The sequence below is a fragment of the Parasteatoda tepidariorum genome, chromosome 3 (assembly GCF_982258835.1).
Source record: "Parasteatoda tepidariorum strain Cologne lab strain chromosome 3, Ptep-v5.0, whole genome shotgun sequence".
NCBI classification, from domain to species: domain Eukaryota; kingdom Metazoa; phylum Arthropoda; class Arachnida; order Araneae; family Theridiidae; genus Parasteatoda; species Parasteatoda tepidariorum.
The window spans coordinates 122443516-122467164 of NC_141757.1; the positions used below are offsets into that span (position 1 = coordinate 122443516).

Sequence of the window (23649 nt, forward strand, 5' to 3'; positions counted from 1 at the left end):
TTCTTTGAATGATATATTTATAATAAAATACATTGAACATCTGAAGATTCTGATTTGAATGAATGGATGTTGCAGACGTGAACTTTCATAAATTAAAGACAGTCAACTTTATCAATAGAAAGCAATTTAAATAACAGCAATTATGGACTGTATGAACAATAATTTCGTAAATATCCTTTATAAAAGAAGTATAGAATGATATGAAATTAATTATCCAGAAATGTTTGTACCAAAATTATACATCAAAAAAACTAAAACATGGATATAAATTTATAATATTAAAATAAAATGTTAAAACTTTAATATGAAATCTGAAAAAATTCTAAAACTCTTATCAGATATAATATATTCCCTCATGCTTTGACAAAGATTCTAGCAAGGAATCAAATTTTTTTAATATTTCATAATCATCCACATTTAACACTTTCAATTTTAAAATTTTTTTTGACAAATAATTTAAAAGAATAGTATATTTTATTAAAAAACGCTGAAAAACAGCTAATTTAAATGGAATGTGTATATAACACATTCAAAATAAAAGTATTTTCAAAATAAAAACAACAAAGTATATCTACTTACTGAAAAGTAAAACAGCGTCTTCTTCAGAAATACCGCTGTGAACTAAAAGTTGTTTTAATTCTTCTTAATTCAAAATATTAAATGACATATCCTCCAGAAAAAAAAGAATTAAACGTAAAATAAAAAGGAAGACATAATCTATTTAGATCACAGAACATAACAATTTTATTTAGATTTATTATTGTTTGCTTTTTAAAATAAAACGATAGAAATTCCAGCTTATATCTCGCACACAATTAAATAATAAATAAATCACTCAAGTTTGAGCTGAAAGCACTCAAATATTGCTTAATAAATACCACTCAAGTTTGAGTTAATGCAAAGCAAGAATTTCGCTCAAATAAGAATGTATTTCACTCAGGTGGAGTTAAAAAAATTTAACTCTTTTTTGAGTAGGGGAAATAACTCTTTCATTTTAAGAGAGTATGCACGGGGGTATACCGGATAGTTTATATACACTAATATTTTATATAAGAGTGAAAGAAATTGTAAAAAAAAATAAATATATTATCCATCGTATTGATATATTAAAAATATATGCATTTAATGCACTTATACCTTGAATAAGTTTTGAAGAAAATATACTACTTCATTTAATAATAAAAGCGTAGCAAATCTGCTACAAATTAATAGTTACACCAGGCAACATTTGCTGTAACACGAATACTTCAAATCGAGTTTTAATATGAAATTTTTAAAATAATTTGTTATCTACGCAAAAATTATATTTTAAAGATAAGTTAAAAATTCTTAACTTGTAATTATATTCGTACTTGTAATTATTTACTTTTACATATTCGGAGAAAGTTTATAAATTTTATTATAATCTAGAAAAAAAATTAAGTTATTATTTAAGGAAGTTTATGAAAACAAAATCTTAAGAGAACGAATTAAGCGAATTTATTTTTGTGAATTAAAGAAAACAATAAACTATTTCCAACATGACTTTTAAAGAAATTTGAAAATAAAATATCAACTTCAACAAAATCTATAATTTAAATGAATTAATAATACATTCTTTATTTTGCATACACTTGTATCTTATAAATTATAAAACCAATATTTACGTCTATTTAAATATGCATATAAATTTAGAATTTATTCATCATTTAAGCTTTTTATGAGAAATATGTATTCAGAAAAAGAGCAATTCAATTCTTTTCAATTCTTTTATTCTTGTATAAATTAAGTAAAAATGATTCCGATGCTCCAACGGTGATCATGAGAATTTCTCACGCTTAATGATCCTAAAACTCATGTTCTTCATTAAATAATTGCATAAAATGAGAAAATGTATTTAGCTTTTCAAAAAAATCTCTTAAGATTTAAGGATTTTATTAGAGAAAAGTTTCAGAATCTTTTTTCCATCGTTAATGCCTGGAATAATTAAAGACGAAGGATAATAAATAAAAGATACTATAATGAACTCTTATTCAGAAACTTACCTTAAAAGAAAATCTTTTCTCGGATCTTAAATGGAGCTGAAGTAATAAAAATAAATTTGAATTAATTGAAATAAAGTTAAACTAATTTAGAAATCTTAAAAAAATAAAAATATTATAAATTTAAAAAATGTTGAACTTTGTCTACGAAAATAATTAAATAAACTAAAATTTTATTGCAATAGTAAAAATCACTTCCAGCTAAGGATTAAACTAAACTAGAACAAAATGTTTTATTTCAGTTTTTCTCAGTTGAAATAATTAGTGGTTTAAAAGTTCATAAAATGCATGTATGAGGTTATATTTCTTAAATGTTTTCAACTGAATGCTTACTCTGTTTTACTTTGTGAAGCTTAAAATACGTTTGGAAACATTTCTTGTTGGACGACGCATTTAGTGTTCGTTTTGAACTTATCAATACACTTCATGTTCATAAATTAAGGACAATTCATAATCACATGGAAGTTAAACTCCATGATACAAACTTCACATGTATAATTAACACGCACAATTTCAAAAAAGAAAAAAAAATGCAAATTTCAGGAAACCACCAGAAGACGCCGCACTGACGAGAATGAAAGAGTGGGGTATGTAAGTAAGGAATGGTTTCAAAAAAGCAAAAAAGTTCGCAAGCATTCTATGAGCCACTCAGAGCCATTGCCGAATAGTTATGACGCAGAAGACACATGTGGATGATTTATTATGTGGTAGAATTATCGGCCGCCTGGAATGTGGCATCAATAGAAGCATTCAAAGAACTTCTCCAAAGATTCATTTCTAGGCTTCGGTAATGATTCCAAGATGATGGAAACATCATTAGACGTTACAATACATGTATTTAGCTCACGCCAACTCACTGTCTGCAGCAAATAGCCTGGAATAGGGAACATGCAATGTGAACATCGAGTCTGATTTCTATTGGACTTTCACATGGAAGATGTCAGGTACCCATTACCAATAAGACAACAAACTTGAACAGCACCATTATGATGTGCAGGATTAGTCATTTGGGATGTAATTATACTGTGCTCCAGAACAGATCTGCATGTTCAGATCGGAACCATAGCTGGCCAAATTTATCGGGACTCCATTCTGGAAAAGCAGGTATGTTTGTTTACAGGGATGTTGTAGGGGCAGAATTTGTGTATACATAATGAACACGTACGTCCTCACTGAGCAATCATCGCAAATGAAAACCTTCAATTTGAAGATATCACCCGTATGGAATGGCCAGCATTCTCAGATGACTCTGATGATAGAGAATGTTTAATGCCGACGAGTTGCAGCCCGTAATATGTACTGGAACGTAGGAGATCATTGCTTGCGAAATTGAGTAAATTCCCCCAAGATCAGTTTAATTGAGCCGTGGTGGCACAGGGGATAGAGCGCTCTCCTCCCAATGAGGTAACCCGGGTCCGATCCCAGCAAAAGCTGATCGATTAAAATTCCGCACCCGGCACGCACCGACCACAGTGCTGACGTAAATTATACTCAGTGGTAGACGGATCATCAGTTAGAGTCCCCTTGCCGTCTGACTAACCGTGGCAGGTTTTCCTGGTTTCTCTCTCCTTGTAATGCAAATGCGGATTAGTTGCCTCAAAAAGTCCTCCACGAGAGCAATTTTCATCCAATACTTAATTTAAAAGTATCCTTCTTTTCTGGATTGGGCTCAAAATTACAAGGCTACGGAGTTAAACATTAGTAGCCGTAAACCTAAAATTGGGTCGGCTGTTTAACGAAGGTTTTGAAATATAAAATAAAAGATCAGCTCGATAATTTGATACTCAGCATGCCTAGGCTACGTACGGACTGTACCTTATCGCATGGGAGACACATAATATGTTAACCATCATACAAACCATGTAATATTAAGCTTTTTTAAATGAGCTTTGTAACTGCTTAAAAATCATAATTTCTATAAATGGTATAATACCTACACCATCATTTTGGCTCTTTATCTTTCATTTTATAAAAGGTTTTCATGACTGAGAAATGTTTGTTTTATTTCTGAACCTCTTTTTATTCTGGCATTATCTGAAATTTATGTACCTGAGTGCATTTAATAATTTTTCAGAAGAGCATTATGGCAAGTGGGTGTTTTTAATGAATGAAAAATAACATTATCGTCGGCATTCATGCATATTATTAAAGCAAAATAGTCAATTGTGAAGAACTCGTCTTCAGAATAACAACACGCACATGATAAACACTTAGAGGCAGGATAAGTAAGAAAAGAAATTGTTGCCAATAAAAAACCTGGAAAGAGAAACTATTAAAAAAATAAGATAAAATGTAACAGGGGAGAGGCCTATGTTAACTCAAAGTATTAAATCAAGGAAAAATGTATTTCCAAATGCAATTAAGAGTTGAGGCAGCATTGAGATCATTTATTAGATAATCAACTTGTGGGGGAAAACTAACATGAATTAAACTAACATGAGTCATCGAATAATGAAATAAAACTAAATTGCCAAAATGAACTATTTATTAAAAACTTTAAAATAAAAACAGACCTAGCACATACTGGAAATGGCTGGGGCAAGGAACTATGCGCCCTGAAGCTAGCATAAAAGGCTAAAGTAATAGAAATAAAATAAAACCTTGAGGAATTCGACCATTGAAAATTCTAAGGTAAACACGCTATACGAAATCACTAATCCAACTGACAAGCAGACAAAATATTCCAGTTATCAAAAGTTTCAGAGAGCATGCGTTATAAATCAACAAATAACAAATAAGAAAAGATTTCTTCTAACAAGTTATTGTTAAATTATTCATCTACGACTGAACACAAGTTTTAGAGAACATAAACAAGACTCAAGCTTTTTAACAGCTGATATGTAAGGACTAAAAAGAATGTCTACTTCTTTTTTAGATAAAAAATATTACTGCAAATTCCTATAATTTTATTTACTTAATTAAAATTAGCATTTAAATAAATGTTTTTAGAGTTATATCTAATTAACTTATTTATAATATTAAAATTTAAATCCTCCTTTTAGCGTTTATGCTAACAAAGCAGATACTATTCGTTTTTAATATAACACCCCAAAATCAAAATTAATATTATCGTCATGATAACGAAGTGATACTAATTCCTCGGGGTAAATATTATTTTAACAAAATTGTATAATTTTTAAAATTAAAAATAATTAAATCGTCTGTCAGATTAAGCAAATCATGGTTTGAGAGGTTCATCACTTTAGAATAAAAATAATCATATCCAGTGTCGTTTGGCATAATGTTATTGCTCGATGTACTTAGACTCCTGATAGTGAAAGATAACTCAAAACAACAATTTTCTCTTGCACGCTAGAAAACCTGTTTTCACAAAGGCATTTTGATACAAATCGCAGTTTATTTAATACTTATTACTAAACAAAATTTTCACTCTTCCGTGGTCTAAACAAAATTTTCGCTCTTCCCAAGGTCAAGAAAACTGAGATGGGCACAGTAGGCCTTGGCCCTCCATGCGCTGTCGCGCCATTGAATTTAGTTTAGTTTAAACAGAAATTAACTTAACAATAGTAGTACTTTTTACTAAACTTAACTAAACAACATTGTCATTAATAATAAGGCGATGTTTTATGGCTTTTTTTGATGGATAAGTACTCTTTAACCATTGATCTAGCTTTTTAGTACAAAACTTACTTTTTTCTTTCAATTTGCACCTATTACCAAAATTAATTAAGGATCATTTGCACCAATTACAATATGGCAATTTTTTTACGGTTGACGTACGCTAGTAAGCAGCTTCTCTCTCCTAAGTTGATATTTTTGCACAATTTTTTTTCGATTACAACTTGTACCTAATATCTAAAATAATTAGTTGTAATTCTCAAAAATAATTAGTAACGACACTAATATTTTTAAAATAATTTTTGGCAAATGAAGTGATATCTGTACTTATTTTAAATGCCGTAAAATATCATCGAACAACTATTGACGCCAGCCGACCTGAGTGCATATTGTGACAAGGGAGCTGACCTCACATCAGAAAGATCCTGGGTTTGAATCCCGGACAAGGCATGAATGTTCTTTCATTCTCTGTATTATCTACCCTTAATGTTGGAGCAATGTTGGTCCACCTAATAGGGTGCCTTTGAAAGAGTGACCCACAAATTTGCCCTACTGATACCTGAATGACAAGTGTCTATCGGGTGAGCATTGGGAAAAAATAATGACGTCAGTTATGTTTAATTAAATGTGGTATTAAATACTTCTGCTATTGTAATTACGTAAGTAATGAAATTGTATTAAACCAAGGTGAATAAAATAGATACCTTGGTAACCGAACATTTACCTAAAATCACCATCCTACATATTCATAGCAACAAATATACAACCTTTATTTTTAGTTTCATTCTGGTGTGGCTTCATAATATTGAATTTACCATAATCTGAGTAAGAAGTTCAACTCACTGAAAAACGGATTATTTATGCATGTAGTATCATTTAAATGTGTTTAGCAAAATTTAATTTCCATCACTCAATACATAATTTCCATTCTATTTCATTATTTCTTGTCGAGCTTTCATTCTATATGTTTATAGAGAAACGCTTTAAAATCGCAAGTATCAATAGAAGAAACACCGTAGTTTCAATTATCTTTCAAAATATGAATTCAATGACGTCATCATTACACGTCGTGAAATTATTAACTTCAATTTTACTTGCGATAATCTTACGCATGAAATGAAAGGTAAGCAATTCATAAGAACGTGCGTTAAAACGAATTTTTGATTGATTGCAAGCTAGCAAATTGCCTTAAAATATTTATAATATATATATATATATATATATATATATATATATATATATATATATATATATATATATATATATATATATATATATATATATATATATATATATATATATATATATATATATATATATTTATATATATATATATATATATATATATATATATTTATATATATATATATATATATATTTATATATATATATATATATATATATATATATATATATATATATATATATATATATATATATATATATATATATATATATATATATATATATATATATATATATATATATATATTTATATATATATATATATATATATATTTATATATATATATATATATATATATATTTATATATATATATATATATATATATATATATATATATATATATATATATATATATATATATATATATATATATATATATATATATATATATATATATATATATATATATTTGTTATCCTCACTTAATTTATGATTAAAGTTTAAAAATTTCTACTAATCGTTTTTGAATTTTAAACACATGATCATTTTCATGCAAGTAAGGGAAAAAAACTGTACTTCTCTCATTTCTTTTACAGATTCCCCAGTTTGTAAGATCGATCGCGTGACTACGCTTACCACAATGATAAATCAACCTGTTAAGATAACTTGCGAAGTGGAAGCTGATCCTGATGAAGTTGATTTCAGGTGGGAATTTAACGGTACTTCACCAGGTGGCGATATGCACGTAGTCTCAGTTCCTGGATCTACAACAAGTAGCTTGCTTACATATAATCCTAAATCTGAAACCGACTTCGGGCATATTTATTGCTGGGGCACGAACAGCGTTGGAACGCAAAATACTCCTTGTATATACTTCATCGATATAACAGGTATTATTATTATTTTTTTTTTTTAGTCTCTCTCTCTCTCTCTTATTAAGGAGATGTATTTTCTACCGTTCTAGATTAAATGAAAACACCTACGCAATATTCCTAACTCATTTCTTTGTATTGAAGTTCAAATGATTTATTCTCATCAATTGTCATGCAACAAGATATTTCCCAGAGAAATGCGTTGTTAAACTATCATGAAATATATTGCAAAAAAGTACAAAACATAAAGGAAAGAAAACATAGAAATATTATTTCGTCAACTAAATTCACGACGTTTTTTTTTTTTTTTTTTTTTAATTTTTAAGAATTTAAAATATGTGAGCAATCTATTTTTTGTACTAGATTCCTTGTCGGTTGAGGGGAATTTTCGTACTATAGTTGGATTAATCACCCTTTATTTAACTCAATTGATGACCGAAACTGGGTGCGTCTTTGAGATACAAATTTAAAGTTTTAATTTTGACATAGCAAACACGAGCGGTAATCTCAGCAGTTATTATTATATTATTTTATTTTAATATAGCGCACTTTCCATGCATCACGCTTATGTCACGAGCAGCCATTGAATCTTGATTACAAGCAAAAAGGAAGTGTCAAAAATCCTCATTTTTCACAACTTGACATTTTATTTTAACTATTGAAAATTTGGAAAGTGTTCATAGATTAACATGGACCTGTTGAACAAAACATTTTTCAAAGGATCTGCAACGTTTTGCCAAAAATATTTATTGACATGCGGAATTTTTCAATATAATGCCAACATAATGTATTGATTAAATAAACTGAAATAAAAGTCAACATTTTTGAACAAACAATACAAACTAATATGCGATTGGTGGAACTCAAATAAACATGTTATCAAAATTACAGAAGTATTGCTTGAGAAGATAAACAGTTAGTAACTGTTATCTAATGTAATTAACTGAAGCTAATGTAGTTTTCAATTTGTATAATGATTTTCTTGCGTTTACATACATTTAAAAAAAAATTAACCTGATTTCACGCTTGTACTTATTTATTGACTTTTTTATTGGCAATACCTTATGTTTTAAAATTGTTGATAAGTTAAGTAATTATTTTAATTTCAAAACATATGAACCAACATTTTTTCAGCTGTTAGCTGTACCCTGGTATTCCTATTTGCAATCAACAAAATCAAAACATCTTCTAAATAACTAAAATCATCAGTACAGTTTTATTCAAAAATAAAAATTACTCATTATGTAAACTGGAGGAAGTTATCAATATTTATAAACATGCCCTGAATTATATGTGCCGAAATTCGTTAAACTTGTAGACTTGTGTTAGGGTACCAAATTCTAATAAGCAGATAATAAGCAGCTTTAAAAGGCGGAATTCAAATAAGCTTTTATGAAACATATGTTTACAATATTATTTATAAAATTATGTTTTATTTTGGAAATTGAGGTAAAAAATTATTTCATGAAGCTAAATCAATATTTTTCCACGTTATAATTTATACGAAACAACAGTATTAGAAATTTCTCAAAAAAATCGTTAAATAACAACTTATTTAATTGTTATTTTATTATATTCAAACAAAACAGTCGAATAAACATAAATAAGATCGTATTCAAACTGTTAGTTGCGAAAAAAACCGTTTATTAATGCTTTCAACTAATACTGCTAAAAAACCGGAATTTTATCTCACCAACTTAATCCACCTCATGAAGCCACTTTGTTCATAGCAGATGGGTTTATATTGTAGCCGAGAGCGCTAATCAGTCCAGCCGATGACCGACAAAAGGGTTCGAGTCCGTGCGTTGACACTGCAATATTTCCTCCATTACCATCAACGCATTAAGAATTTCCAGAGCTCTGCACTCCCCAATCTGTGATCCTAGGCTCTAAGAATACGATACTGTTATCCACACAGAGATGGTCGTACCATAAAGCCGTGTGAAAGGTAAATACCGTGTGAAAGGCTTAAACCGTGAAAAATAAAGCAAACCCGGCTAGTTATAAATGGTAAAAAAAACCGTATAGTTTTGAATTCATGATTTTTTCAACCATACAAGTTATAGAGAGTTTCAAATTGTAGATATGAAAAAAATGTTCAATTCTCTAAACTTTACGGGGAATTCGATGGACAAAATGCTGTCGATAATTTTTCCAGAATTTTAGAATGAAAATTCTAACAGTGCAGCATCATTTATATAACACATGTTATTTTTTAATAGAATATTAATGATGGATTATTATTTTTTTCCCTTCTTTTTCAGAGTCTTCCATTGAAATCAGCAACTGTTCCTTGATAGCAGTGACTGAAACCTCCATTATCATTCATTGCAATTCATCGTCACATAACTCTAAAGAATGTTTTAGTGTAGAAATGCAGTCCGTCCACAACGATGATTTTGTACAAAACTTTACCGTGAAAAATTCTGTCATTGAGCTGATTGGATTGAAATCCAACATTTTTTATGATATAAAAATAGCTGCCTGTGATGATTTTGAGAAGAGGAAAGTTTTTTCCCTTGAAGTATTGACACTGCCAACAGTTTCAACGCGAAAAGAAGCTGCTGGTAAGTTGATAAACATTTAAGACGATTTCTGATTATTGATTATGAAAACCTTTTTCGAACAGTGAAAAATTTATTTAAATCTTTTTTTTTTCAGAAGTTATGAGGATAATGTTGTGAAATTTGTCGTAAAACACCGTTTTAGCAAAATATGACTGCTAAAAATAATGCCTCTTTCTAAATCTACAGAATTACCATTAATATACAAAAATGCTGACTTCAAAATTAAATAATATCTAAACATTTTTTTTAAAAGAATTACTGTTAAAAATGCAGAATATATTTCGATAAAGCAGAAATGTTGTATTGTGACCACATTGCAAGCACTGACTAGATTTAAAAATGTTGAGTAATAATTAAAATATCAGAAAGCATAAAAAAGTCCGATCCATGATATTTCAACCACGCCATTTTGAAGCCGTCATTTCGCTCCCGTTGTCATTTCGCTTCCCGTATTTCTGTCCCTTTCCGGTCCAATCCCGTTACTAGTTCGATTCATCTATTTTAATATAGACATTCGATCCCATTTCTTCGTTTTTGATTACAGTGGTACTGTATCAATAGTTCTAAATATGTACATTTTTAATTTATTGAATAATTTAATTTTTTAGAGTAACAGAAAATCAAGAATTTTAGTTGGATATTAATAAGTATTTAAAAATTATTAAAAGGGGAATGAAGATTCCAAACTATTGAAAATTATAAAAGATATGAAGAAATTATGAAGATGATTAATGAAAGATAGCGCACAATTTTTAAATGAATTAGTAAAAAACATTTTTTAAGGTTTAATAACAATGATCTTTTAATGTATTCCATTATTTAAATAATTATGCTAATTAATATGCACTAAGGTATTATTGTAAATTTTTTATAAACAAATAAATAAGGGTTTCTGTGCTAACTACCTCCACGAAATGCAATCTGGAACTTTTTCCAGGAATAATTCCTACTTTGAAAAAAATACGTTTAAAAAGAGACTAAACGTTAACAGCGAAAAATTAAAAAAAATAGAAATAAGGATCATTACAATCACATTGGAATGCTTTGCATGTTTGAAAAAAAATTAAATTTCAATATCAAAAAAATAAAAAGAGAGATGACAAGGAAAGAAACGTTAACAGGATCAAAATGGCTACAATGGGATTGAAATTGCAAAGAGACTGAAATGGCGTTATTGAAACGGCGGGACCAAAACGGCCTGTTTTACCAAAATCACCACACAGCGCACTTTAACTGAATTAATAGGAAGAAAAAAAAACCATCGAAAATTTAAAATTAACGTTTTTGCCACTGACACATAAATTTTTGGAGCTGATCTTCATGCTAGCTTTGCCGACTGACGATAAGTTTTTTGTTACACAACTTTAAATGGTGTTCGATCGAAACAGTTTGATTACAGGAATAGATTTGTGAATATCTATGATATAAAGAAATTAGTTGGCCACATTCCTCATTTATTTTCACAATCATAGTTCTGTACTCGTTGCTTATACGGAGAAGAAAATTCCATTAAAATTATTATATTGGAAGAAAATTCTATTATATTGAATCGAAATGTTTTTTTTACTGGTAAAAAAAGCTATTATAATTCTGGTAATAAAATCAAGACAACGTTGCGTCACGAGATCTTAAGATCTCGTGACGTAACGTTGAATAACGTAAATTTTAGGCTATTGGTTTGAAATAATTAAGTGCGAGCCAAAATTCTTTTAAGAGTTTTTTATTAAAACTTAACAAAACGACATCAAACAAAAGACTGATGAGAAAAGCTAGGTATTACTTTGCTATCCTTACAGAATCGCACACTGCGCCATCTATCGTAAGGTAAAATTATTCATTTAATGGAAGGAAGATGCAACATCCTCCAACCGCAAAAAGTTAAAATTTAAAATTATCAAAATTTTAAATAAAAGTTGAAGTATTAAGTTTAGAAATATGAAGCAAAATTATTACAAATACATAAAATATATATCGAAAAGGATAAAGAGTTTCAAAGTATATTAAAACAAAATTGATGATTACAGTTTAACAGGTTTGACTGTTGATCTTAGAGTTTTATTTACAATACCTGTTGTTTCTAAACGAAATAATCGTTGAAATGGTTGAACTATTTCACCATTTTGAGTTTTAACCTCTGCAACTCGGGAAACACCATCACGTCCTTTAGCCTGTTTAGAACCAGTCTATATATCTCCCACTTTAAGTGGGGTTTGATAAGAGTGGCTGGATTGCTTAAGAAGCGAAATATATTTCTTTTAGAAACGTGTTTTTAGTTTTTGTTTAACGGAGAGAAGATGTTTTGCACGTTTGCGAAGATTCTGCATATCATTCTGATCGAGATCATCAAAACAGATCTCAGTCTGATCCTGTAAAAAGAGAAAAGGAGTTAATGGCACTAAGATCTGATGGTTCTTCGGAGAGGTAAGTAAGAGTTCTACCATTAAGTAGAGCTTCAAATTCACACACAACGGTGTACAGTTCTTCGTAGTTAAGACACACTTTTCCTAAATTGCGTCTCAACAATTCCTTTAACATTCTTACCACCCTCTCCTACCAACCCCCACCAAGCAGCAGTAGGTGGGTTGAAATGCCAGATTTTTTCTCAATTCTGGGTAAGCAATGAGAACATTCCAGTCCATATATTTCAGTTCGCTGTTTGCACCATCAAAGTTTGTGCCATTATCTGAATAGATTGATTTTACTCGACCTCGACGGGAAATGAATCGTCTCAATGCGAGAAGGAAACTTTGTGTGGAGATGTCCGAAACAAGTTCGAAATGTACCGCACGGTACGCAGCACACGTGAAGATTGCAATCCAAACTTTGTCACAATTTCGCAGAACCAAAGGACCAGCTAAATCTACTCCAGTTGTTTCGAACACTGCTGATATTCGCACACATTCTTCCGGAAGAAGAGCGAACATCGTCGTCGCAGATTTGAATTTAAATCTTTGGCAAATTACACATTTGGAAACAACTGATCGCAAAATCCAGTACTTTCCACGAAGGGTTGTGACAAATGTTTGTACACCTACATGGCTGTAGGTCCGATGAGTCTCTTCTATGAGTTTGAAAACTAGTTCATTTCTGTTTAGCAACAGGATAGGACGTTTGAAAAAATCCCATCACCAGTCGAGACAAGTTTTGTCTCAACTCTTAGAAGACCACTAGAGTCGCGGTGAATGATAAAATTTGGTGGTATCAATCGACGATTTTTCCAAAATGAGTTATTTCGTATGAAAACGAGTATATCGTGCTCAGATTTGGTGAACTCTTCTTCTTTTAAGTTTCCATTCAAGAAGGATTCATTATGTTTATTTACTACTGATTTAGCATTTAAGATAAATCGTTCAACATAGAAAAAAATTCAAACAATTGTAGAAAATTTTGAAATTCCCTTAGTCCGTTCGAAAAAATTAGGTTCAGAATTACCTAAAGAAAGATTCGTCGTAACTGTTGGTTTTTTCTCCACGGTAGCAAGCTCTAAGGCGAATGAGAAATCAGCATTGTGAGTGTTTGGCCTAGAGTCTCGATTTTTTTAACCATGACCCTCTCCCCAACAAAGACTGAAAAGAGTTTGTGCATTGCACCCACTGGAAGCGATGTCCGCTGCCTTCATTTGAGATGGGATATAACACCAATTTTCTTTAGATGAATTCAAGTGAATTTCTTGTATTCGGTTGTTCACAAAAGTTTTCCATGTTCCGGGATTTTTGATCCAGCAACGAACCACTTTAGAGTCAGTCCAATAGAAGATTTCGATATCAGAAATGTTTAATGAAGTTTTGACTGTCTGAACAAGACGAGTACCCATAAGTGCAGCTAAAAGTTCTAATTTTTGAAGAGACATTTCAGTTTTGATTTTGGTGATGGGATCCTTTTTTAGAGGAGCGACACGTGATTTTGCCTGCACTAATTTAATTTGAGCCTCTTTTTTGCATACAAATCGCAAAAATACGCACGCCGCGAAGGCTTTCCCTCTAGCGTCACTAAACATGTGAATAGTAGTAGTTGATTCATTAATTAATCCCCCAAAATAACGGGGAATGTGAAATAATTTTAAAATTCCTAAGCCAGATAGCCAGATTTTAAATTCCGCCACTATTTTATATGGAAGTTTATGATCCCATCCCAACCTATCATTTTTCCATGCTCTTTGCATTAGAAGCTTAGGAATGAGCGTCACGGGTGCGGTAAAACCGATTGGTTCAAATATTTTTTGTGAAATCGACAAAAGTTGCAGTTTCGTACATTTGTTATATACTTCAGTTGTGACGCTGCTAATATCACATGTTATTGTATCTGAATTGGGTTGCCATAAAAGACCGAGAACAGGAGAATATCTAAATTCCTTTAAATCTAGATATTGTTTTTTCACCCTGTGAGGAAGAAACCCAACCCGTAAGCTCAAACCCTGCTTGAGACATAATTTGATAAGCTGTCTTTGAAAATCGCTCTAATTCCAATTTGTTTTCAACGCTTGTTACTACATTTTCAACGTAAAATGCATCTTTCAATTTCACAGCGATATCATTTTCAGTTTCCTTAATTTTATCCAAATGGTGATAAATTGTTGCCATGAGCAAAAACGGACTGGATGTAAGGCCGAATACCACTCTGCAATGCTTGTTTATCTTAATTTTGAGTTTTTCAAAATGTTCCCACCAAAGAAAGCGACGAAAATCTCTACCAGAAGGGGACACGCTTATTTGCAGGAATGCTTTGCGGATGTCGGAAATTACGCCAATTTTTTCTTTGCGAAACTTATTTAGAACGAAAGGAATCAATTCAATATAATTTGGATCTGTAGCTATACATTGATTTAAGGAAACGGAATTTTCGTCTTTCGAGGAAGCATCAAAGCGTATTTTAGTTGTTAAACTAGACTCTCTATAAACAGCTCTGTGAGGAAGATATCGACATTTATCATACACTTCTTCTGTGATTTCCATTTGTTCCCATTCCTTAAAAAGTTTGTCATACGAATCAAATTTTCCCGAAGAGATGAGCTTAGAAGTCACGGAGTTGAAACGTTTCTTCGATTGATATCGCAAATAACATGATTCCGGATGGCCTTCGACCCATGGAAGATTAACTTCATATCTGGGTCATTCTCACTGAAAAGGTATAAATAGACTAAAATTTCTTAAATTAAAGTAATTAAAAAAGTGATAAAAATTACATAAATGACTTTATTTATTTTTGTTATATGTCCTTATAATAATGGTCAAGTTTTCTATTTTATTTTTTACAAGATTTAAAATATTTTAAATTCTGCCTTGTCCACGGAGGAGATGTAATAGTCAACGGAGGAGACATTTTATGTTATAAAATATAAAATGTTAATAAAGACTAATTCATTAATTATTGGGTACAACTGATATGAGTTTAACATTAATAAGTAAATAATAAAATATTTCATTATTAGAGATAGAGCTACTTCCGATTAATCATGCTGCTATGAAAGGAAACATCCATTTTTTACCTAGGTGTACAATTTCTTAAGTAACTCTTACTGAATATTAATTAATTAAAATGTAAAGACTATTGAAATAAAAATTCAGACTCCACATGAAAGTTGAGTGTTGAGGGTACTCTTTTATGACCATTTTATGCAAGTTAAACATACTGCCATCCAAATGCAAGTTAACATACTGTTAACTTGCATAAAATGGTCATAAAAGAGTACCCTTTTAGAAACATTTTATGCAAGTTAAACATACTGTTTTTGTATTTTCTCTTTTCTTCTTGTTATTGTTTCTTTTTTCCCTGACCACAAACGACTAGCTCTATCAATTTCTGGAAATTTAAGTACATTTAATCACGATTTTTTTGTTAAATCTTTTTCTGATACAAATTTTTTAAGTTTCTTGCTCTTTTTTTTTCTTCTACTTTCTTACAATACTTTCAAACTTTCAAACAATATAGGGTTTTCTTTTAATTTCTGTCTAGCTTGTCTCGCACTAAGTTTTTTCTGTTCCCTTCTCTTTTGCATTTGAACATTTGATTGCTTTCTTTTCTTAAATTTTGATTTTGCAATTTTTTTCCTAAAATTTGAAGAGAAAAAAAATTTTAAGCATCACAGAAATTATTTAGAAAAATTGCCAATATTTACTTCTCCGACTCACTCTTTAAAAATAAAAACAAATTAACACATTTGTTCCATTTCAAAAAATATCAATTAAAAGAAAATGGTTTTTTAATTATTAAAATTGTATTATGGTTATCTAACACATTGTCTCTTACATTGACTGTGTCTTCTCCTCCGTGGACTTGTTATGTCCACGGAGGGGACATCTACGGAGGAGACAAAAACTAGTTCTTGAATTTTTCTGATTTTTAATTTTAAAGTTAGAAAAATGGGGCAGTTCTTTTTGTTAAATATACTATTTTTGAAATCTGAAATTCATCTATCAAAAATAAAATAATGTCCACGGAGTATACGGTGAGAACTTTGCCAAACCCCAGTTGAACACAACAATCCAAAACTGACACCAAAGAGAACAAAAACAACTGACATTTAACATTAGAAAATGGAATGGTTACCCCTTCCAGCAGCTGTCTTATAGGGATTTCGCATATGCTGCCCTTTATTGCATATTTACAGAACTATATTAATTGTCCATGGAGGAAGACATCATTTTTGATGGACAAAGTTTACTAGTCATTTATTCTACAAAAAAATTTTTTTTTTAAAAAATATTAAATGAAAAGTTACTATAAACATTTAACTAGGTAAAACTACAAAAATCATTAAAATAACATTTAAATTGTTTAACAGACATTAAAAATTATATTGTGCCACAGACGTAGGGACGTCCACGGAGGGGATTTTGAAGTCATGTTTATTAAAAAAGTAAGAATGAAATATTAAATACATTTAGCAGAAATGCATATGATTTGTTAGTCAAGAACTTCACGAAAAATGATAAAGAAAAATATTAAGAAATCTGCTGTATTTCCTAATATTTATTACTCAGGGACTTAAAAAATCACCTTTTTGTGAGAATGACCCATTAATAAAGCATAATCTTGTTTTTTTCTTCAGGTTTATATCAACTGCAAGTTTAGTAACAGTTTAAAATAATTATAATTAGAATATGTACGTATATCCAAATGTCACTTGTTTTTTAAAATAGCTAGTGATTGAAAGTATACTTTTCATAATTATTATAGAAATTCGAAAACTTTCTTCGATGTTTTTAAAATTATTTAATCATTCTCTGAGAGAATTTCTGTGATAGCTCTTGATCAAAAACTAAGATAAACGAAAAAACAAATTGGTTTATTCAAATAAAAATGACTTCTTATTCATAGCAATCGCCACATTGAAAACCTCATACAAAATTATGATCAAATACTACAGAACAAATATAGGGCATTTTAAAAACATTCTTCTTAATATTATAATGATAAAACATAAATGATACAACTGCAACAGAAATGTAAACATCATAATTAAGGGTAGCTCCCTCGCTTAAACATTTTTATAAGATTTGTAGCAGTAATAATTCATCAATAATAATTGAAATGTATTAATAAGAAGGATGCCATCGTTAATTGGGAATAAATATAAAAATAAGATATAAGCATAAGTTTTAAACTTACCAAATTCAAGCATTTATAACATCACACGCTCCACATAGGCCGGATTGTAAATGTAAACAAGCTGCTTCAATCGGTGGAGTGGTTGGGAGGGGAGAGGAGAGGAAACGAAAGCTGGGCTGTTCAGATAGCTTTTTCTTTGATTAAAGGCTTGTTAATTTTCAGTAAATGAACGAAATTGTACGCTTAAAGCATTTGTGAACGAAAACGGTTCATACAGCTTTAATGAGTAAAGATATTATCTATGTACTTAAAAACGAAATTAATGAACACAAATTTTAAAAATTCGTAAAATTAAACTTACTTTGTTAATGTGAATGCTACACGTACCTTTTGCATCAATTCATGAAAAAATAAAACTAATAACTACTGTAAATATGCGATCTTTTTCTTAATCATGTATATCGTATAAACTTAAAATATTCGAATCTAGGAGAGTGAATTGGTTATGCATTCAACTTGGCAAAATTTCCAATCAATCAAATTTTAATAATGTGAGAGTTTTTGATTAATTGGTGTGTTGAATTGGTGTGCTGATTGGTGTGTTGAATTCAGTTGATGTTTCATAAAGGCAGTAAAATAAAACATTTAAAGTAGAAGTCAAATAAAAAATTTTCTTTTCAATCTCAAGATAATATTTTGTATGTCTCATGAAAGAACGAAAAAAAAGCCGAAGATCTTTTAAATATATACTTTAATTAGAGAATTATTGAAATTCTCACAGAATTAAACAGAAACTAAGATCTGATCATTTTCGAAAATATCACAAGACAAATTTTGAGTGAACTGAAAAAACTTAATTCACCTTAAAGATATTCAAAATGTCTTCAAAAATTCTTAAGATATTCAAAAAAATCTTACGATGTTTTAAGGTAACATTAACTCAGGAAACTTTCTTAAGACAAACTTAATTCACCCTAAAGATATTCAAAATGTCTAAAAAAATTCTTAAGATATTTTAAAGAATCTTAAGATGCTTTAAGGTAATTCTAGCTCAGGAATCTGTCTTATGATTTTCTTAAGAATTTTTGAAGACAAACTTAATTCACCTTAAAGATATTCAAAATGTCTGCAGAAATTCTTAAGACATTTTGGAGATAGAGTTAAATTTTAAGAAATTCTTCAGATTTCTGAAGAATTTCTTAAGAAATGACATTTTCTTAAGAAAATCTTAAGATTATTTTTAGTGGGGGTTAGAACCAAAAGTTGGTTGCATTCCTGATTATACTTGTGCACTAAAACTAATTCCAGATGCAAAAACCATTTTTATTAAACCACGTACTGTACCCTATGCTTTAAAATCAAAAGTAGAACAAGAATTAGATAAATTAGAAGCTGAAGGGGTAATAAAAAAAATAGACGTATCAGAATGAGGTAAACCCCTAGTAGTTGTCCCAAAGCATGATCACACAGTTCGTATTTACGCAGATTTTAAAGTTACAATCAACAATCAGCTTCAAAATGCCAGACACCCAATTCCTAGAATTGAGGACATTTTCAATAAATTACGTGATGGGAAATCTTTCTGTACGCTCGATATTCAGAAAGCATATTTGCATTTGAAAGTCGATGATGAAAGTGCAAAATATCAGAGTCTTTCTACTAATAGAGGTACATACTTAGCAAAAAAATTATTTTTCGGAATAAAAACTGCACCAAATGAATTCCATAAATTTATTGATCAGTTTGTCCAAGATTTGGAGGTAACTATTGCTTACTTTGATGATATTATCATACAAGGAAAAGATAAACGAGATTGCCAGCAACGTTTAATTAAAGTATTAAAAAAGTTAAGGGAACATAATTTGCATCTTAACCTTAACAAATGTAGATTTTTCGAGGAAAGAGTTCAGTATTTGGGACATGTTATCAGTTCTGCTGGACTACACAAATCACCTGATAAAATTCAAGCTATATCCGAAACGCCTCGACCAAACTCCGTTGATGATGTTCGAAAATTCATTGGACTTGCCATGTATTATTCTAAGTTCATTCCTGATGCTTCCAGTCTACTTCATCCACTAAATAAACTCTTATGCAAAAACGCACGTTTCCGATGAACTGCAGAATGTGAATCTGCGTTCATGAAAGCAAAATCAATTATAACCAATGACCAGATTCTAGTGCCTTTCAATCCAGATCTTCCAGCAACATTAGCTACTGATGCCAGCCCTTTTGGACTTTCAGGAGTTCTTTCACACACTATGCCAAACGGTATAGAGCGTCCTATCACTTTTGCTTCCAGAAGTCTCACAGTTGCCGAGAAAAATTACAGTCAATTGGATCGTGAAGCTACAGCTGTGGTTTGGGCTTGCAAAACATATCACGATTATATTTTTGGCAGAAAATTTACCTTGATTCTCGATAGCAGAGCCATTTGCGCTATCTTCAATCCAGAGAAAAGCGTCCCAGTTATGACTGCTTCAAGAAATCTTCGATATGCTCAATTTCTTTCGAGTTTCGATTACACAATCATACATAGAAAATCTGAAAAGCATACAAATGCTGATTGCCTTTCAAGAAATACTCTTCCACTACCAGTTTATTACGTCAACTGTATTGATGAGTCACAAGCACTCCAGCAATTTATCATGAATTACATTTCAACTGAAAGAATTGAGCAAAACAAATTCAAACAGAAACTGAGCTTGATCCTGATCTTAGAAAAATAAAATACGATATTGTTTTTGGAAGCAAGTTTGATCCCAGTATAACCATTCAAGATGGAATCCTATTTAGAGGAAATCGAGTTATCATTCCCAAATCTCTTCAACCTGAAATGCTCAAGCAACTGCATTTTACACACATAGGAATTGTGAAAATGAAAGCTCTATCTCGAAACTACTGCTATTGGAAAAACATTGACACCGATATTGAAAACATGGTTAAAAGTTGCCGTGAATGCTGTGATGTAAGAAAAAATCCAGCGAAAGCACTTCTTCACATATGGGAAGCACCGGAGAAAAATTGGCAACGTGCATATAGATTATGCTGGACCCTTCATGGAGCATCATTTTTTAATTGTTGTGGATTCTCTTTCAAAATGGCCTGAAATTTTTGCTATGAAGACATCTCCTAGATAATCAAACACAATTTATTATCTAGATGAAATTTTTAGTCGTCATGGATTGCCTGAAATTTTAGTTTCTGATAATGCCGCAATTTTTAAGTCTGCAGAATTGCAGCATTTCTGTAAGTCAAATGGTATTAAACAGCGTCTTATTGCTCCAGGCTACCCAGCTGCAAATGGGCAAGCAGAGCGCTATGTCCTGATATTAAAAGCAAAATTAAAATGCATGAAGTATCATCCAGGCTCCCTCCATAGTAACTTATGCAAACTACTTTTCCGATACAGAATAACACCACTCAACAATGGAAAAACTCCGTCAGAAATGTTATTTGGTAGAAACTTAAGATGTGAATTCGACTTAATCAAACAAACTAAAGGACAAAAAAATAATGCCTTGCAGCCAGAATTTAGCAAAAATTTCAAGTTAGGAGAAAGAGTACAGTCTCGCAACTATGCATCATCTGCTAAACGGAAGAATGGAACTGTTGTTGAAAAACTTGGACGACTTCACTATCTCATTGAATTAGACGATGGTTATGTGATCAAGCGTCACTTTACCCAATTAAGAGCTTGTCAAGTTGAAAAAATCAATATCTACTTCTTTAGAATTTCTTAGGTCCAGGAGAGTACACTTCTCTCTTCTAGTATCTAGCTCTACATCAGCAACCACCATGCCTTCCTGTTCCAGTCTTTCTCAGCACTCCAGTTTAGTTCCTTGTCAAACGCTAAGTGATCCAGAATCATCGAAAAGTCCTGTAACCCAGAGAAATTTAAATCAATTAAGGAGATCAACTCGTGAGAAAAGACCAGTCATCAGATTAAGTCTCTAATTATTCTTTATAAACTCTTAAATTTTAATAATTCATAATCAACCTTTTTTAAGCGCCAGAGAATTGTTATGTATTATTATCGTCAGTGTAAATGCGCCTTGCAACAATTCAACTCAACTATTGTTATCCCGCGATTCTAGTTAGTCGTTGTCCAGTCTTTAATGTAACAAAATGTAAACATCACCTTCTCCTAAATAAAATATGATAAACCTTGATTTCTGTATGCAATAGGCATGTTTTGAGATTGATTTGAAATTAGTTATAATAATTCGCTTACATATAACTCTATTAGCATTTTATCATCCGCAAAACGTGACTTTAGATTTTTAATAACAGTTTCATATTCACTTTTAGAAACTTGATAAGACTGAACAAAATCGAAAGCCCTACCTTTTGTTGTTTGCATCAGGTATGCGAATTTTACGTCGTCCTCTATTTTAGGATCCTCATCGATTTTTTGGAACATTGCCCAAAAAGAAAACAAATTTTTGGGATTTCCGTCAAAGTCTGTTAGCTCTAGTTTCGGTAAATTGATGCTAATCCGATCTGACGATATGACTTCTGGTTGTTTGTTTACATTTCCGTAGGATTTCGAAAACTCATGGAAGCGTAGTTTCGCTGAAGTAACGTTATCTCTGTAATTTTCACATTGTTCCAATTCTTTTTCTAAAATTTCTTCAAGATTTGACGATTTAGATTTTACTTCTTCTTTATCAGTTTCGGTTTTATCCTCCGGATTTGAAGAAAGATATTTCAAAACGATTTTGTCATTTTCAAACAATCTCTTCGATTTTTTTTCAAGTTTTGCAAATGCTACTGATGCTGACTGAATGTTGTTACCAGCTATTGAAGAATGCAGCTCATTTATTGTTTTTGTTACGGCTATTCGAGGAATTTTTCGTTGGATTAAACAATTGCTATCCATATTTTTGTCAATGGATAATTTACGTTGAGCACCAGATGTTACGTCACGATGTCTTTTAGGCTATTACTTTGAAATAATTCAGTGCGAGCCAAAATTCATTTAAGAGTTTTTTATTAAAACTTAACAAAACGAAATCAAACAAAAGACTGATGAGAAAAGCTATGTATTACTTTGCTATCCTTACAGATGCGCACACTGCGCCATCTATCGTAAGGTAAAATTATTCATTTAATGGAAGGAAGGTGCAACAGTATTTAAACCATTCATTTGAGGAGTTTTTGATTTCGTGTATAGTAATGGTTTTTTGGAAATTCTGATTTTTAAAATTATAGCTCTCATTACCAAATAATTATTGTAAAAATACAAATCTGAAAAGTAAATTTAACCGAATAAATATTTTTTTTTTGCCATGTTCTAGAACAGTGATTCTCAACCTTTTTCTTGTTGCGGCACACTTTTAACGATTTCGAAATTTGACGGCACACAATGAACAAAATTAGATTAAAAGTTGTTTAATGACCTATTTTACTCCATGTTAAGTAGTTTGTGGTAATAATTTTGAATGTGAAATAAAATAATATGTACTGCAAAAGCACATTTATTAAGGGATTAATTATTTCTTTCGACCAATTTTTTATTAGTTAGTAGCAGTTATTTATTTTTTTGCTAGTTATTAATTGTTAGCTTGTTTTCTATAATTATTAACTGTTATTTTTTTGCGATTTCTTGTTAACTAGTTTTTTTGCTAATTGTTAATTGTTAGCGTAATTTTTGCTAGTTATCCTTTGTTAATTTGTTTTTTATATATTTGTTCTTTTCCGACAAAGATGTTCACGCTGTTGAAGCGTGGAAAAATTACAAAAAGTATATCTGCACACACACACACTTTTCTTTAATTTAAACTTTACTCATAATAAAAAAAAGCGTTATAATTTTTATTGTATCATTTCTAATATTTGGCGGCACATTGTAAGAATTTGGCGGCACACAAAA

At 30.6% G+C, this 23649-nt stretch overlaps 1 protein-coding gene across 1 annotated transcript in view; it reads left to right on the forward strand.

Moving 5' to 3' along the window:
* LOC107449318 (neural cell adhesion molecule 2) overlaps window positions 1-23649 on the forward strand; it is a 156036-nt gene that overhangs the window by 111793 nt on the left and 20594 nt on the right. Inside the window, exons 7-8 of the mRNA XM_071185035.2 lie at window positions 7384-7677; window positions 9924-10226. Coding sequence (XP_071041136.1) covers window positions 7384-7677; window positions 9924-10226 — 597 coding nt within the window. The remainder of the gene's footprint in view (window positions 1-7383; window positions 7678-9923; window positions 10227-23649) is intronic.